General features: G+C 43.7%; 1 protein-coding gene across 3 annotated transcripts in view; it reads right to left on the bottom strand.

Moving 5' to 3' along the window:
• Positions 1 to 19,227, bottom strand: part of LOC124721467 (WD and tetratricopeptide repeats protein 1-like) — a 207,539-nt gene that overhangs the window by 92,212 nt on the left and 96,100 nt on the right. For all 3 annotated transcript variants that reach the window (XM_047246458.1, XM_047246460.1, XM_047246459.1), the window contains exons 8-9: positions 13,422 to 13,625; positions 1,439 to 1,602 (exon numbers count right to left, since the gene is read on the bottom strand). In XM_047246458.1, coding sequence (XP_047102414.1) covers positions 1,439 to 1,602; positions 13,422 to 13,625 — 368 coding nt within the window. The remainder of the gene's footprint in view (positions 1 to 1,438; positions 1,603 to 13,421; positions 13,626 to 19,227) is intronic.

Here is a 19,227-nt window from a genome sequence, read left to right as displayed (position 1 = left end):
GCGAGCTACTCCAATACTGCCCCACAGGGCATGTGCACCCATCAGCTCGCCCACTGGCAGAGACATGGTGTGGGTCACCAGCCGGGTGGGCCTACTGCAGGCTTTTTGCACACACGGACGAGCCACTGAGCCACTCTTGCCAGTGTGTATGCTCAGTCCGGGCAGTAATACTGTGCATACTACTACAGCCCAGCAGCCTGACTGCTTGCCCATCAGTTGCTTGTCCAGCTGTCCGGGCCCAAGCATTCAAGCTCGAACAACCTATTGCACAGAGTGTTATTTACTGCAATATGTCCCTTCATGAAGGAAAACTAGTATTGTTTATTGTATCTTTTTTTCCTTTTTTTCTATCCACTCAGCTATATTTATTGATTTAATTTTTACGCGGTATCAATTTCAGAGCCACTTGGTTCCTTCTTCATGCACCTTATGAGAATGTAGGAACTGAACTAAATCTACAATCTATGTCATCTAATAGAGATCGAAACAATACTATTTTCCATTTATCAACAAGCCAGAATACACCTCAACTGACTGACACAATTGGACTGATAGTCAAACCAGAATATTTATTTTCCTCCAAAAAGTCTTTTTCAGGTGACATTCCCACCATCCTCAGTCACCATGGGAGCTAAAAGACTTGGCATATGTAAAAATGTATCTTTAATCAAAATGGATGCATCCAATTTTTGAATAACCAAGTTTTGCTGCATTCTTTCACCCTGACAAGGACCATCCAGTCCTAAAACATACACCTCTTGTCCAACAAGTTATAACTGTGGCTTCTTGTTTTGAATAACATTCAAGAACAATGACTCATCTGAACTAATACCCTATGCAACCTGAATTAAACCTCACCAAACATCTCTCGGAGCTCCTTTAACAATGAGCCAAACTTCATGATAGCCTTCAGACAATTTGAGCAATCTTTGTTCATTGTTATAGCACAACTAGTTGCACAGAGTCATCTCCTACATTCATAATCTTGTCCACACCACACTGCATAAAATCTCAGGTACCATCATGACTTGAGGTGGCATTAACACACATTTTGAAAGAACAAACATGGTAATAAAAAATACAACTGACTTCATGGAAAGACACAAGACAGATGACCTGCTAAAATCAGGCTCAAACAACTATAAAGATTTTATCTCATGGAATTACATTTTCCTTGAGACCTGTCTAGAAAAATTATATCCCAGGATGTCACACAACAACCTCTCAGCTTTCTATGATGCCTCATCAGCGGAATGTCCATGTTCTCATCAGAACAAAAAGTTAAAGATTATAAGTAAACTCAAATAATAAAATTTAATTTAAATAATTCATAACTATCATCACTCATTTATATGATTAATTAAATATCTTAACAATTCTGCTACATAGAAACAGTTAAACATTTAATACAAATTTAAGCAGTTAATAATGAACTAACAATCATCTTTAGAGACTCTATCCTATGAGGTGGTGTAAAGCCTTTCTGCGTTGGAGCTGTTTGAAAGGAGAACCCATTTGTGCGGTTGAATTCTTTGCATTCTTCCCCATATGCGTAAACGTCAAGATGCATCAAATCCTCTGTGAGGCGCTCACAGCCTTCATCTGTAAAGTGAAAACAAATAAATATATACCATAAAAAGACCAAATGAGAACAGCAGCTCTATAAGTCTTCTTTACATGTAGTACATGTAAATTTATAATATACACTAAAATTCTGACAGGGGAGATATTAGTCTTTAAAGTTAAGCATAATCAAGAAATGATAGCATATTTTCTCAACAGGATGTCAAAAGGCTTACACAGCACAATAAAGCTTAATCAAAAGATATTTAGTATCCAACAGTGTCCAAAACCGTTACGAGAGATTCTAAAAGTGAACACAAGCATGTCTTGTACGATCACCAGAAGAATCTCTTCCATGGCATCAAAACAGTGAATACCAGACACAGGTGCCATAAGTGCTTGGCAGCAATGTGGTATGTTCTACATAAACACAATTGTCAATCAAGCTCATTCTTGGTAATTATGTGCAGAAGTATGGAAGAGCCCTCAGTGGTGGCTCAGTGGTGCAATCCATCTCCCCATTTCATTCCACAAATTCTCAACAGGATTCAAATCCACACACTTCACTAGCCAGTCCATGGCATTGATACCTTTACCTGTCAGAAATTCAAATTGATTAGACATTATCATCCACTAAAATGACGTCTGGAGCCAACAATATCTGTAAGAAGTTGTACATGTAGTTTTGGTACTTCAGCTCTGTACACCTACATGTTAACAGTATTCCTTTGGCCACCAATGAAGACTTGAAGCTCCACAAACTATCCAAAATGTTGCTCTTTAGATCCAGACCCACCATTACTACACTGATTTCTTTTTAAAATGTTCCTCTGACTGCACTAGCTACCACTTTTGATCCAGATGAATGAGCACAAGACACATTCTGCAACCTGACGTCAAACTCATGTGTAATGAGCATATTTCCTGCACTCATTCGTGGTCCCATCTTGATGCTGCCGACTTCACAATAAACATATCCATCGCTACATTGCTACGAGTGGGATCTACACTGCTGAATATAGACGCACTGCTTCGACCTTCATTGTATTGGTCTTTGATGAACATTTCTTGTGTTCCACAACTGTCACCTGAGTTTTGAGATGACTTTGGGATGTTGAACATTGCAGACATCTTATTAAAGTGGTTGGAAATAAAAAGAAGGGTGCTGGGCATGGCAGACATTTTATCAAAGCATTAAGGGACTTCAGGGAAATGTCAATGGACTGAAAGTACACTTTTGATTCTCAAATATTCTCTCTCTCTCTCTCTCTCTCCCCCTCTCTCTCTGACCACCATATTTGAAGGAAAGATATATTAAGACTACTACTGTGGTGATACATGTGAGTCAATTTTTTATCTAGGCATTCTTGGCTGATAGGAGGAGTTGCCATTTATGATAGGGCCAACACTTCCTTCTAACAATCTGATCATCATCATCATCATCATCATCATCACCACCACCACCACCACCACCACCACCACCATCATTTAAGACTGATTATGCCTTTCAGCGTTCAGTCTGGAGCATAGCCCCCCTTATAAAATTCCTCCATGATCCCCTATTCAGTGCTAACATTGGTGCCTCTTCTGATGTTAAACCTATTACTTCAAAATCATTCTTAACCGAATCCAGGTACCTTCTCCTTGGTCTGCCCCGACTCCTCCTACCCTCTACTGCTGAACCCATGAGTCTCTTGGGTAACCTTGCTTCTCCCATGCGTGTAACATGACCCCACCATCTAAGCCTGTTCGCCCTGACTGCTACATCTATAGAGTTCATTCCCAGTTTTTCTTTGATTTCCTCATTGTGGACACCCTCCTGCCATTGTTCCCATCTACTAGTACCTGCAATCATCCTAGCTACTTTCATATCCGTAACCTCAACCTTATTGATAAGGTAACCTGAATCCACCCAGCTTTCGCTCCCATACAACAAAGTTGGTCGAAAGATTGAACGGTGCACAGATAACTTAGTCTTGGTACTGACTTCCTTCTTGCAGAAGAGAGTAGATCGTAGCTGAGTGCTCACTGCATTAGCCTTGCTACACCTCGCTTCCAGTTCTTTCACTATGTTGCCATCCTGTGAGAATATGCATCCTAAGTACTTGAAACCGTCCACCTGTTCTAACTTTGTTCCTCCTATTTGGCTCTCAATCCGTTTATATTTCTTTCCAACTGACATTACTTTCGTTTTGGAGATGCTAATCTTCATACCATAGTCCTTACATTTCTGATCTAGCTCTGAAATATTACTCTGCAAACTTTCAATCGAATCTGCCATCACAACTAAGTCACAATCTTATGTTTCATAATTTTGTTGTGAAGAAGTGTTACAGTGATGTGTACCACTGTCTAAATTTGCTGGTGCAGAACTTCTAGACAGAATTATTTAGAGAACACCAATTCTAGCTTCAGGCAATTACAAGAGTCTCCATTTCTATGCATGATCACTAAAATTACAATACCAAACAATTCAAGATTTTGTATTTACACCATCTGGGCTGAAATGAGCAGATGACAAACAAATTAGTCTGACAAATAATGCAGAGTTTCGAGGGCTATTATTATGCTTGACACTTGTAAAAATTCTGAAGTTATTTTGATAGAAAAGTTCTCATCTGCTAATAAGCAGCAGTATTTTATTTCATTACTACTTAATGTAAACATATCTTAATACATAAAAATTCCCTTTATGTTTTCAAGGTTTTTTTCTGAGATTAAAACTGAGAATGATAACATCAACTCTCTTGATCATCAAGAAACTTCTTTAAATCTATGGCAAAACAAACACTTATGACAGATAAAAAAGAGAATATGCCTTCTGCAGGCAGTGTTTGACTCCAGAACAATTTTTGTAGATCTCACAGCAACACAGCTCCACTAAAGACCTCCTAATAACCAATAATACAATATATGTGAAGTTTGCAATAGTACAGTAAAGACAGTAAGATCCCAAAACTTAACATGCAACCTTGGGGTGTACTCACACAGCAGAATGCCAGCAGTTAATGTTTATGTCTAACCGTGGCACAGAGGCTCAAATCAGTTGATAAACCAATTTCTGCAAGTTTCATTGTTCTGGTGGAGCTTCGTTGCTAACTTTACAACTCTAATCGGGTATCTATGGTCATTCCTTTACCATTAAACACTTTTGATGCACAACTACCATGATTCTGAAAGATGTTATTCTGTGGTCTTATACAATTTTTGACGACACTAATCAAATCCTGGGTTGAAATTCAAAAATGTCAGACTCATCAACTGAGTAACATCCATCTCACTCTCTTCATTCATGGGATGAAGAGCACCACTAACAACAGCATTCAGATAATGTGTTTCTGGGTTTTCAGATGGTGGATTAAACAAGTATGTAGAACCGTACTAAACGCCAAGAACATACATACAAAATATGTAATCTAGTGCATTTCCCAATCTTGAAAGGTTTTCTTCTTATCTTTGTTCATAGTTTGAATTATTAACACAGCATATCTTATTACTATAAGTACTGAAAATGTTAAGATACTGTCCAATCAGCTAAACCTATAAATATTTTAAAAGAAGAGTTATCAAAACCATATCATCACAGGCATCCCAGTACAGGCAAAGTTTAAATTTCAAGAGCTACAAGTGATTATGTTAGTTCTGTGTCATCAAGATAAGAATTTGAAATAATTTTAATGTTGAATCAATTCACATAGAAATTATGAAACACATATTTAAGCAATGGGATGCCGAGTGTAAGAGAAATGGATTTAGAGCACAGATTACTGGTAATATCATGGAATAAGTTGTTTGAAATAATTAAAACAAAGCAACTAAAAGGGCAAATAATTATGATAGCCCACACTCACTATTACACACAAATTCATTTAATTCTTTTGCAATCTTACACAGTGGTGGCTGGTTATCATGTGCTAATGTGCCACAACACACTGTGAATGCATTAACATTACGCCATTTCACATCGAATGCAAGCTGGAAACCACACTAAAATTACACCATTTCTCTTCAAATGCATGCTGGTATGCAAACAAACTGGAGGAAAACATGTTTTGTAGCACTCACTCTGCAATAATTAGAAACCTGTGTCAGGTGCTGAAATGATGGTCAGCCAAGCTACAATCAACTCAGGTAAGTGACACAGCTGTCTGTTTTCTACTGCTCATGCTCTGATGTGACAATATCCCTTCCGGTGCTATTTTGCTCACAGCACCTGGTCAGTATTTTTCTTTGAAACTACATGTAGCATATTGTGCAGGCATTCAGTATAAAGAATTTATAATGTGCTGTTGTCGTGATGGCACTGTGGTCAAGGGGTCTAAACAACAAACTGGTAACTCTCCTATCCAGGTTCAGTTCCTGCTGTCGCCAACTTTTTCCTTCTTTCACATTTCTACTCGCAGTGTTTATCTATTAATTACAAAATTTAAATATATTTAAAAAGTTCAAATTATTTATGTAAAATTAATATATTCAAAAAAGTTACAATTACTACCCTTGTAAGTCAAAAGGCTATAGACTTGATGGTGGTAAATCAAGGGAGTGTATGTTTGGTTGGTTGGTTGGTTCGCGGGATTGAAGGGGGCCAGACTACTAGGGCCATCAGTCCCTTTTTCCACAAACTTGAAAGACCCACAAAGAATAAAAACAAACAATGGAGATAACAAGAGATGACACAGGACAAGAAAGACACAGACAGAGACCAGAAAAAAGGAATTAAAATCACACCAAGTGTGACAATAGTTGGCCGACCACAGAAACAAAAGGAAAAGTCAACCACCTAGAAACACACTAAAAACCCCAGTCTAAAATCGTAGGCCAAAGGCCAGACTCAACACAAAAGGACAAACACTTACCAAGCAATAAAAACCCCCTTGCATCAATAAAACTCAAAACTAAATCTGCCATCGCAACGTCATCTGATAAAAGTGCAGGAAGTGTATCAGACAGCGCAAAACATCTGCCTCAGCGGAGTTAAAAGCGGGCAGTCCAACAAGATGTGGACCACCGTCGAAGCTGACCCACAGCGACATAAAGGTGGGTCCTTGCAGTGCACTAAATAGCTGTGTATCATCCACGTGTGGCCAGTGCACAGCTGGCAGCGGACAACAGAGTCCTTGTGAGAGACCCGCAATGAGGAGCGCCATGCACCGGTAGCCTCCTTGATGGCCCGAAGTTTGTGTGCTGCAAAACTGACCTGAGGTCACTCTCCCAAAGGTCAATCTCCAAGGCTGGTGCACTGACAGCCTGTTTAGCCAGCGTGTCAACACGTACATTTCCCGGGATGCCGACATGATCCAGGGGCCACACAAAGACCACAGAGTGGCCACAACAGGCAAGAGTATGGAGGGACTCCTGGATAGCCATCACCAGATAAGAGCAAAGGAAACACTAATCGATAGCTCGTAAACCACTCAGGGAGTCACTACAGATAACCTGAGTAGGAGCGGATATACTCCAGGGCATGAGAGATGGCGACCAGCTTGGCAGTGAAAGCACTGCAGCCAGCCAGCAATGAGTGCTGTTCATAATAATCCCCTAGATTATGACCATAACCGACATGACCAGCAACCATTGAGCCGTCAGTATAGACAACGTCAGAGCCTAAAAAGTGGTGGCAGAGGGCCCAGGAAGGACTGAGTACTTTGGGCCCTGTGCCAAATCGAGCCAAAGGCATGGGCGGGGCACACACGATGGGGGTAAATGCAGAGAGGCCAAGAAAAGAGGTGGAAAAGGAAAAACCTCAAGCCTAGAGAGAAGAGCTCTGACGCGAACCACGATCGTACACCCTGACCGGGGCTGCCGTTCCAGAAGATGGACGACCGACTGAGGAAACAGGAAACGATAACTGGGATGCCCGGGCAAGCTACAAATGTGTGTAGCGTAAGCGACCAGTAATCGTTGGCGCTGGAACGGCAATGGAGGGACACCTGCCTCCACAAGTATGCTGTTGACTGGGCTTGTCTGGAAAGCTCCAGTGGCGAGTCGGATCCCGCTGTGAAGGATGGGGTCCAACAACCGCAATGCGGAAGGAGATGCTGAACCGTAAGCCAGGCTCCCATAATCTAGATGGGACTGAATTCACGCCTGGTACAGCTGGTGCGACTCAAGCAACAAATAGCGTTAAGATGCCGCCAGCACATCTGTTTAAGCTGCCGAATACGAGAGACCCAAGTCAACCGGGTATCAAAAACCAATCCCAAAAACTGATGCGTCTCCACCACAGCAAGAGGTTGGCCGTCAAGATAAAGCCATGGCTCAGGGTGAACAGTGCGTCGCCGGTATAAATGCATAACGCAGGTCTTGGCAGGTGACAACTGGAAGCCATGCGCTACAGCCCAAGACTGGATAGCGCCCTGCAGCTGCCGTTCAGCAGCTGCAATGGCAGTGGAGCTAAAGTATAGGCAGAAGTTGTCAGCATACAAGGAAGCTGAGACAGACATTCCCACCGCCGCAGCGAGCCCATTAATTGCAATTAAAAAGAGGCACACACTTAAGACAGATCCTTCCAGTACCCCATTCTCCTGAACTCAGGAGGAAATATGGGAGGCTGCAACTTGCACGCAGAAGGAACGAAGCGACAGAAAATTTTGTATGAAAATCGGGAGTAGACCCCAAAGACCCCATCCATGAAGCGTAGAGAGGATATGATGTCGCCATGTTGTATCGTATGCCTTCCGCATGTCAAAAAAGATGGTGACCAGATGCTGACTGTGGGCACAGGCCGTACGGATGGCAGACTCCAGGCACACCAGATACGGGCAAGCAGCTAGGGCACTTTGGAATTCCCACTCACTGAATGGAGCATTACATGAGTCAGGGTGTCGCGTGTGAAATGAAAGGCTCCAATGTTCCAACCGCTCTTTCAGGGAGCGGAAGGGCAGTGGGTAATTCGCAGAAGCGGAACACTGGGCAAAATGCTCTGCTAAGCGGTTTGCAATTGTTTCAGAGTCAGTACAGACTGCTCCATTCAGTGAAAGCGCAGATACACTGACAGGGGTCTGATAGCCATAGAGTCACCTTTTTTTGCAATGGAGAGGTACAGAGGCCAATGGTGGAGACATACCTTTCCCAGCACTCCTCCTTGCATTGGCAAATGAGGCAGCAAGCTCGCACACAGAGCCGTTTAAAGGCGATGAGGTGTGCCAATGAGGGTTGCAGCTTGTGACGCTAGAGCGCTCGCCTGCGATCTTTAATCACTTCAGGGATCTCAGGCGACCACCAAGGCGTAGTCCTCCACCGAGGAGACCCAGAAGAACAGGGCATGGCAGATTCTGCAGCAGTATCGATGCCGGTGGTGACCGAGTGAAGCACCGAATCAATGACGTCAGTGGAAAGAGGCTCAATAGTGGTAATGGAGGTGAACAAGTCCCAGTCAGCCTTATTCACAGCCCATCTGCAGGGGCACCCAGAAGAGTGACGCTGTGGCAGTGGCAGAAAGATCAGAAAGTGATCACTACCGTACAAGTCGTCATGCACACTCCATTGGACAGATGGTAATAGGCTACGGCTGCATATCGAAAGGTCAATAGCTGAGTATGTGCCATGCGCCACACTGAACTGTGTGAAGGCACCAGTATTTAAAAGAGAAAGGTCGAGCTGTGCCAAGACTTGCTCAACGATGCTGCCTCGGCCTGTTGCCACTGATCCACTCCACAGAGGGTTATGGGCGTTGAAGTCGCCCAGTAACAAAAAAGGTGGCGGTAATTGGGCTATCAGTGCAGCCAGGACATGCTGCAGGACATCACCATCCGGTGGAAGATAGAGACTGCAGACAGTAACAGCCTGAGGCGTCCAGATCTGAATAGCGACACCCTCTAAAGGTGTTTGTAGAGGGACAGGCTCGCTGTAAAGAGAGTGAAGGACGAAGATGCAGATGCCACCAGATACCCTCTCATAAGTTGCCCTGTTCTTACAATAACCCCGATAGCAATGGAGGATGGGGGTTTGCATTACCGGAAACCTAGTTTCCTGAAGAGCAATACAGAGGGAAGAGTGAAGGCTGAGAAGTTGTCAGAGCTCAGCAAGATGGTGGAAAAACCCGCTGCAGTTCCACTGCAGGATGACATTGCCCATGGCCGAGAAAGGTGTGAAGGGACCGAGGAGGCAGTTACGCCACTGGGTCACCTGATGCCACTAATTGGGTACCGACGGGAGCAACATTCATCATGTCTGAGGGACCGGCGAGATCTAGGTCCTCAGAGGACGCCAGAATCTGCAATGCATTATCAGATGCAGAGTTTGTAGGTAGCGGTGGAGTGGGTGGCACCACAATTTCCTTGGTCTTAGGGGGTCTTCAATTTCGATTTCTCATGCTGTTCCTTTGGTTGCCCTTGCTGGGAGAGCTTCATTGATTCAGTCTCCGGGACTACACAGAGTACGCGAAAGAACTTGCCCCCCTTCTAACAGCCGTGTACCACAAGTCTCTAGAGGAACGGAAGGTTCCAAATGACTCGAAAAGAGCACAGGTAGTCCCAGTCTTCAAGAAGGGTCATCGAGCAGATGCGCAAAACTATAGACCTATATCTCTGACGTCGAGCTGTTGTAGAATTTTAGAACATGTTTTTTGCTCGCGTATCATGTCGTTTTTGGAAACCCAGAATCTACTCTGTAGGAATCAACATGGATTCCGGAAACAGCGATCGTGTGAGACCCAACTCACTTTATTTGTTCATGAGACCCAGAAAATATTAGATACAGGCTCCCAGGTAGATGCTATTTTCCTTGACTTCCACAAGGCGTTCGATACAGTTCTGCACTGTTGCCTGATAAAGTAAGAGCCTATGGAATATCAGACCTGCTGTGTGGCTGGATTGAAGAGTTTTTAGCAAACAGAACACAGCATGTTGTTCTCAATGGAGAGACGTCTACAGACGTTAAAGTAACCTCTGGCGTGCCACAGGGGAGTGTTATGAGACCATTGCTTTTCACAATATATATAAATGACCTAGTAGATAGTGTCGGAAGTTCCATGCGGCTTTTTGCGGATGATGCTGTAGTATACGGAGAAGTTGCAGCATTAGAAAATTGTAGCGAAATGCAGGCAGATCTGCAGCGGATAGGCACTTGGTGCAGGGAGTGGCAACTGACCCTTAACATAGACAAATGTAATGTATTGCGAATACATAGAAAGAAGGATCCTTTATTGTACGATTATATGATAGCGGAACAAACACTGGTAGCAGTTACTCCTGTAAAATATCTGGGAGTATGTGTGTGGAACGATTTGAAGTGGAATGATCATACAAAATTAATTGTTGGTAAGGCGGGTACCAGGTTGAGATTCATTGGGAGAGTCCCTAGAAAATGTAGTCCATCAACAAAGGAGGTGGCTTAAAAACACTCGTTCGACCTACACTTGAGTATTGCTCATCAGTGTGGGATCCGTACCAGATCAGGTTGACGGAGGAGATAGAGAAGCTCCAAAGAAGAGCGGCGCATTTCGTCACAGGGTCATTTGGTAACTGTGATAGCGTTATGGAGATGCTTAGCAAACTCAAGTGGCAGACTCTGCAAGAGAGGCGCTCTGCATCGCGGTGTAGCATGCTCGCCAGGTTTCGAGAGGGTGCGTTTCTGGATGAGGTATTGAATATATTGCTTCCCCTTACTTATACCTCCCGAGGAGATCACGAATGTAAAATTAGAGATATTCGAGCATGCATGGAGGCTTTCAGACAGTCGTTCTTCCCGCAAACCATACGTGACTGGAACAGAAAAGGGAGGTAATGACAGTGGCACGTAAAGTGCCCTCCGCCACACACCGTTGGGTGGCTTGCGGAGTATAAATGTAGATGTAGACTGAAGAGGACTCCAAAGCCCTATGACCAGCAACCTGGGGCTTCTTCAGCCCCTGGCGGGTGTCTAGTTTGCCACTGGTAGGAACCCGGGAAGGGAGTGACCCAAGAGATCCCTTCCTAGTGACAGAAGCCAAAGAAGACTTACGCTTCTAAGGCTTAGAAGTGGGGTGGGGGGGGGGGGGGGGGGGGATGTGCTGCTCCGAGGTAGGTGGTGCGGGATCAACAGGGAGTGAAGTGTCCCCCACCATCAAGGTGGCAGGTGTGGTCCTTAGGCCCTGAGAGCTGACTGTATGTGGTGCAACGGATGGAGCTGTAACAGGAGTGACAGTGGCGGCCTAACATGACGTCATGCGCATGGGATGAAGCCGTTCAAATTTCCGTTTAGCCTCAGTGTAGGTCAGTCGGTCCAGAGTCTTGTATTCCATTATTATCTGTTCCTTTTGTAGAATCTTCAGTCCGGCGAGCACGAGGGATGGTTCTCTCCGCAGTTGACACAGATGGGAGGCGGGGCACATGGAGTATCAGGATGGGATGGACGACCACAATCACGACATATGGGGCTGGAAGCACAACGGGAAGACATATGGCCGAACTTCCAACACTTGAAGCACCGCATGGGGGGGATGGATATATGGCTTGACATCACAGCGGTAGAACATCACCTTCACCTTCTCGGGTAATGTGTCACCCTCAAAGGTCAAGATGAAGGCACCAGTGGCAACCTGATTATCCCTCGGACCCCGGTGGACGCATCTGACGAAATGGACACCTCGTCGCTCTAAGTTGGCGCGCAGCTCGTCATCGGACTGTAAAAGGAGGTCCCTGTGGAAGATAATGCCCTGGACCATATGTAAGCTATTATGGGGCATGATAGTAACGGAAACATCCACCAGCTTCTTGCATTCGAGTAATGCCCGTGACTGGGCAGAGGATGCTCTTTTTATCAGGACTGACCCGAACCACATTTTTGACAAGCCCTTAACCTCCCCGAACTTCTCCTCTAAATACTCTACAAAGGATTCCCCATCAGCTCTCGTACAGACTAGATACCAGGGCGAATACGTCTCGCTGTCATTCATAGCCTTCCGTTCCTCCCATGGTGCGGCCAGGGAGGGGAAAGATTTGGGGTCATACATTTTTGCATTAAAGTGAGCCTTCGAAAGCTTAGAGACTGCCGGGGGTTCGCCACCAGTAAGAGAAGATGTGCCACTCTTCATTGCATGTCATCCACCCTGATGCCACCTACTTCGACCAAGGGCCCTCCCCACGGGCGCCACCCAGCCACAGCAAGGGCCACCTGGCAGAATGGCCATTGCCGGCAGTCCCGATGCCCCAGGGAGATAGGCATCAGTAGAGTGAACCCTGTGTTGTCAGAGGGCTACAACCAACCGGGTACATGGCGGCCCCACCACAATGGACTGGCTACCGTGCTGGATATTAGGTGGCAAGTGATCCATGGTCGTCGTCAGTGCAGAAAGTGACACTGCAGAGTACATGGCAGAAATCGCACCCAATTGTAATTGAAGGTACTTGAAAATGGCGATTAAGCCAAAACAGACTGTTATAAATAAAGATTACTTATTATAAACAGCTATTTGGTGTATCTACTCTAACAATCATGTCACTATCAATTTGATTAGATTACATAATGCAGTCCAAAAATTTATCACAGTCTAAAATAGGGTATAGCTGCCCAATTGTCCACCACTTTCTGTCAGAAAATGAAAGTTTGAAAACATGTAGCAATGTGAGCAGCATATCACTCATACCCTATGCAAGACAACTATTCTGTCCTTCATGAACCACTCCCTTGCACAAGGACTGATCCACCTTCCTTTATCAGAAAACTTGGAGCACTAAAATAATACTCTCTGCATATTTATCTTAGCAGTATTATTTGAATTACCAAATATCATTAAGAGAATAAAGCATTCTCAATGAAATGAATATCAGCAGTGTAACATTAAGTTCATGTAGGTTTTCTTCAAACCTACATGTCCTCAATAGTATTCACGCTTTTATAGATGACAAGTTAGTTTGATATACAATTAAGACGCTTACCATCATCTGGTTTCAATTCATCAAGTCCAACATCAGAAAATTCAAATCTCTTCGGACGTCTTTTGTTGCTAATATCAAATATGTAGACTTGTTCTCCTCCCATATTGGCCAATAAATCTCGTCCATTTGGTCCGAAAGTGATGTATGTTGATACTAGATTTCTATAATTCTTCCTGTAAAATCTCTGTATTGATGGGAGTTGACCTGAAACAGTACAGAAATGAACGAGCAAATGGATAACTGCACTAATCCAAAAACTGAATGAAAAATTTATTATATTTCTTTCTAATGCATAACTTCTACAGCTATATCTATACTCTGCAAACCACTGACAAGTGCAGAGCTGACATTCCATGTCTTTGTATGAACAACCAGCATTTCTTCTCATTCCATATGTGTATGGAGTGTGGGAAGAATGACTTTTTAATCGTCTCTTATCTTGTACATGTACTACCTAGGGCAGTAAAGCATAGGGGAAAGTGGGGAAAAGACAGAGGCCGCTGCATATTCCTAGAATCATGGCATAATACTGGTTCTTGAAACATTTTAAGTAGGCTTTTGCTGGATAGTGGATATCTTTGTTCAAGTGCTGCCAGTTCAGGTATATCAGCAGTTCCAAGACCCTCTCCCACTAGTCAAACAAACCTGTGACCATTCATACTGCCCTTTTTTTTGTATTCATTCAGTATCTAATGTTAGTACTATGTGGTATGGGTCCCACACACTTCACAATACTCTAGGAGCAGTAGCATGAATGTTCTTTGTAGACTGTTTGCATTTTTCCAGCACCCTTTCACCAAAAGATGCAAGATGACTTACACAAAATTTCTGGATGGTGTGATGAATGGCAGCTTGCTCTAAATGTAGAAAATGTAAGTTAATGCATATGAGCAAGAAAAACAATACCATAATGTTTGAATACAGCATTAGTAGTGTGCAGTTTGACACAGTCACATCGAATAAATACCTAATCATGACGTTGCAAAGTGATATCAAATGAAACGAGCCTATAAGGACGGTAGTAGGAAAGGTGAATGGTTGACTATTTTATTGAGAGAATTTTAGGAAAGTGTAGTTCATCTGCAAAACAGACCACAAATAGAACACTAGTGCAACCTATTCTTGAGTACAGCTCTAGTTTTGGTATCCCTACCAGATTGGATTAAAGGAAGAATTGAAGCAATTCTGAGGCATGCTGCTAGATGTGTTAGCAGTAGGTTCGATCATCACGTGAGTATTAAGAAGAAGATTTGTGAACTCAAATGGGAATTCCTGGAAGGAAAGCATTGTTCCTTTGGAGGAACACTATTAAGAAAATTTAGAAAACCAATGTTTGAAGCCAACAGCAGAATGATTCTCCTCCTGCCAAGGTACATTTTGCAGAAGGACCATGTAGATAAAGTAAGAGAATTCGTACAGAGACTTATAGATAGTCATTTTTCTTCACTCTGTCTGTGAATGGAACAGGAAATGAAATGACTGTTAGTGGTACACAGTGCCTTCCACTATGTAAATGCAATGGCTTGCAGAGTGTATATGTATAAGCAGATGCAGAACCCAATTCTACTGTCTACTTTAGCTATGACTGAGCCTATGTTATCATTCCATTTCATATCTCTGCACAATTACATCCAAGTATTTGTACAAGCTGAATGATTCCATCTATGATCCATTAATACCGCAGCCATGGGATACTAGCTAGGTTTGTGTGTTTTGTGAAGTGTTAGTTTTACATTTCTAAACATTTCAAGCAGTTTGCCAACCTTGGCATTTTGAAATCTCAACAAGATCCAACCGAATATTTGTGCAGCTTTTCTCAGAGAGTAGTTCATCATTGATAGCTACATCACTTGCAAAATGTCTAAGGTTATCTGTCATGTCATTAATACACAACATGAACAGTAAGTATCACAACACATTTTCCTGAGGGCACACCCATACTACCTCTGGATCTATTGATTATTCTCCATCCGAAATAACACGCCACGTCCTCCCTTCCACATAATCCGTAATACAGCCACAAATTTAGTTTGAAACCCTAGAATTGCACTCAGTTTAATAAGTTTTGGTGTGGCACTCAGTCGAATGCTTTCTGGAAATCAAGAACTACTGCTTGACTAATGTTTTCAAAATCCATGTTGGTTGTCATCGAGAAGGTAATGATACTCAAGATACCTCATTACTCTCGCACCCAGCATATGTTCTAACATTCTACAAAACACAGATGCTGATGATACTGGACACAAGTTTTGTGGGTCACTTCCACTACCCTTCTAGTAGATGGGTGCAACCTGTTCTTTCTTTCCCAGCACTGTTTACAAAGTTTACTGAATGCATGTATCTTTTTACTTGTTTTGATTGCCCTTTCTGCTTTGGTTATCATTGTTGTTATAACTGCTGCATGTTCACTTCACTGAGACAAATTTCAATAAAGACATTTCCTAAGACTGTAAGATCTATTTGTTGGTATTAGATCTAATATATTTCCATTATGAGTGAGCTTCTGGACTATCTATTCCAAATAGTTTTCAGAGAAGGTATTTGGTACTGTTTTGCACAATGAATAATGAAACTATGACTAAGGAAAATACTAGCAAGCTGAAAACTGAGGTTTTCTTTTTCTCTTTAAAGTTTTCAGTTGCATCTAAGATATTTCTTTACAGTTTTAGGGTGCAAAACTGCTACGGTCATTAGCGCCCATTCTGTGGCTTAGGGAATGGTTAAAAAAAAAAAAAAAAAAAAAAAAAAAAAAACAGAAAAAATGTCGATGGCTAAAAAGACAGTGCCCTATCCGGAGTCTAGTTAAAATTACCTCCTCCCAATGACGAGTTCAGGAGGAAGAGGTCCAAGCACAGGGAAGAGCTTTCACATCCCACAATTTATTATCAGGAAGTGTAGACCAATGTGTGTGCCATACAAGAGCAACACCACGACATAAAACACACTGTAGATCGGTGAAGGGAACCATTCGAACAGCCGGCTGAGGAAGAGAGACTGCAGCCTTGGCCGCTGTATTGGCTGCCTCGTTTCCACGGATACCAATGTGTCCTGGGATCCAGAGGAATGCCACATAGACACCCCCCACGTGTAGCAAGTGGAGGCAGTCCCGAATCCGGTGGACCAGAGGGTGGACAGGATAAAGAGCTTGGAGGCTGAGGAGGGAGCTGAGTGAATCTGAGCATATAATATACTGTACCTGCTGATGGCAACAGATGTATTGGACAGCCTGGAGAACAGCGTAAAGCTCCGCAGTAAAAACCGAACACTGGTCGGGAAGCCGAAATATATTAGGGGTGTCGCCAACAATATAGGCACTCCCAACACCAAAAGATGTTTTTGAGTCGTCAGTGTAAATAAATGTGGCATCCTGTATTTGTGCACATAGACCAGCAAATGCCTGATGATAAACAAGAGAAGGGGTACCATCCTTGGGAAGCTGACAAAGGTCACGGAGCAGGCAGGTCCGGGGCTGAAGCCAATGTGGTGCTGTATCCCCAGTTGTCGAGAAAGTTTTAGGAAAGTGGAAGGAAAGAGAACGTAGCAGTTGACAGAAGCAGACTCCGGTGGTAGTAGAGAGGAAGGGAGGCCTGCGTACCCTAAATCCAAGGAGGAGTTGAAAAAAAAGTCATGGGCCGGATTAGCAGGCACGGAAGACACATAGATAGCGTAACAACTCAGGACAGCTCGCTGATTGGACAGTGGAGGTTCAGCAGTCTCAGCATAAAAGCTTTCCACAGGGCTGGTGTAAAAAGCTCCAGATGCTAAACACAATCCATAGAGGTGTACAGAGTCAAGATGACGAAGAATAGATGGCAGAGCATATGATATAGGCGGAGAATGACCACTAGGTCTGCTCCCCAGGAGGTACCATTCAGAAGACGGAGGGTGTTGATGGATCACAGACAGTGAGCCAAAAGATAGGAAACATGAGAGGACCAGCTCAGTTTTCTGTCAAACATACGTCCCAGGAATTTACAGACGTCCGTGAACGGAAGGTCGACAGGGCCTAGATGTAGGGAAGGCGGAAGAAACTCCGTCTGACGCCAAAAATTTACACATACTGTCTTACTGGGAGGAAAGCAGAAGCCAGTTTCGATGCTCCAAGAGTGGAGGCGATCGAGACATCCTTGAAGACGTCATTCAGGAAGGCTGGTCCGTTGTGAGCTGTGGTAGATCACAAAATCATCAACAAAGAGGGAACCCGAGACATCAGGAAGGAGACAATCCATAATTAGATTTACGGCAATGGCAAACAGTACAACACTTAGCAAGGAGCCCTGGGACACCCCGTTTTCTTGGGAGAAAGTACAGGAGAGAGTAGTGTTCAACTGCACTTTATATGTGCGCTCTGTCATAAATTCATGAATGAAAAGGGGTAGACGACCTCGAAAGCCCCAAGAGAACAGTGTGCGGAGAATGCCTGTCCTCCAACAGGTATAGTATGCTCTCTCCAGATCAAAAAATATTGCTACTGTTTGGCGTTTCCTGAGAAAATTGTTCATGATATAAGTGGATAGAGCAACAAGATGGTCAACTGCAGGACGACGCTTTCGGAAACCCCATTGGGCCGGTGCTAAAAGGCTTCGGGACTCCAGCCACCAGGCTAAACGGCAATTCACCATACGCTCCAAAACCTTACATACACTACTTGTGAGAGATATGGGGCAATAGCTAGAGGGGAGATGTTTGTCCTTTCCAGGTTTCGGAACAGGAACACCGATAGCTTCCCACCATCTTCTGGGAAAGGTACTGTCAGTCCAAATTTGATTATAAAAGCGAAGGAGGTAACGCAGACTGCGGTATGATAAATACAGCAACATTTGGACGTGGACACCATCCAGTGCTGGGGCGGAAGAGCGAGAAGAAGAGAGTGCGTGTTGGAGTTCCCAGAAAACAGTAGTACAGCTTTCGCTATTTTGAGAGGAGTAAGCAAGAGGTCACACTTCCACTGCACATTTCTTCGGGAGAAAGACTGGTGGGTAATTTGATGAGCTAGAAATCTCAGTGTTGACCCAATGAGTTAGAAACTACGACTGGGCCCACTAAGGTATCATGCACAACAGTGACCCCAGAGATCATGCAGAAACTAAATGCGCCAGATAACTGTCAAATTCAACTCTAAACTACTGGGGAGGGAGTGAAGGTGTTAAAGGAGTTAGTAAAGAAGTCCCAGCTTGCCTTCTCGCTAAAGCGGATGACGCGACGTCATCACACACGTAACTGCTTATAGCAGATACAATTGGCCAAAGTAGGATGGTGGTGGAATATGTGAAAAGCACGTCTCTACTTGTGTATTGCATCACGACACGCCTCGTTCCACCAAGGAACTGGGGGGCGCCGGGGCAAATCAGAGGTCTTGAACGTTCTGCGGCTATAAGAATAACTTCTGTAACATGAGTGAGCCGATCGTCGACACTAGGAAAGTGACGGTCATCGAATGTTGCTAGAGAGGAGAAAAGTTTCCAATTAGCTTGGGCAAACTTTCAGCGTCTAGGGCACATAGATGGCAGCTGTGGCTGCAATTGAAGTACACATGGAAAATGGTCACTCAAGTGTGTATCAGCAAGAGTGAACCGTTCAAAGCACCGAGCTAGCTGAACAGTACTGATCAAAAGGTCCAAATGAGAGAAATATGTCGTGGAGGCAGACAAAAATGTAGGTTCCCCAGTGTTGAGACAAACAAGATCTGCTTGGTGGAAGAGGTCAACAGATGGAGAGTCTGGTGGACAAGGACGCGGAGATAACCCAAAACGGGTGGTGGGCATTGAAGTCCCCAATCAGCAAATAGGGGGGCGGGAGCTGATCA

This window comes from Schistocerca piceifrons, chromosome X (genome assembly GCF_021461385.2).
Source record: "Schistocerca piceifrons isolate TAMUIC-IGC-003096 chromosome X, iqSchPice1.1, whole genome shotgun sequence".
NCBI lineage: Eukaryota > Metazoa > Arthropoda > Insecta > Orthoptera > Acrididae > Schistocerca > Schistocerca piceifrons.
The sequence above is the reverse complement of the archived record's forward strand: the minus strand, read 5'-3'. Positions and strand labels throughout refer to the sequence as shown.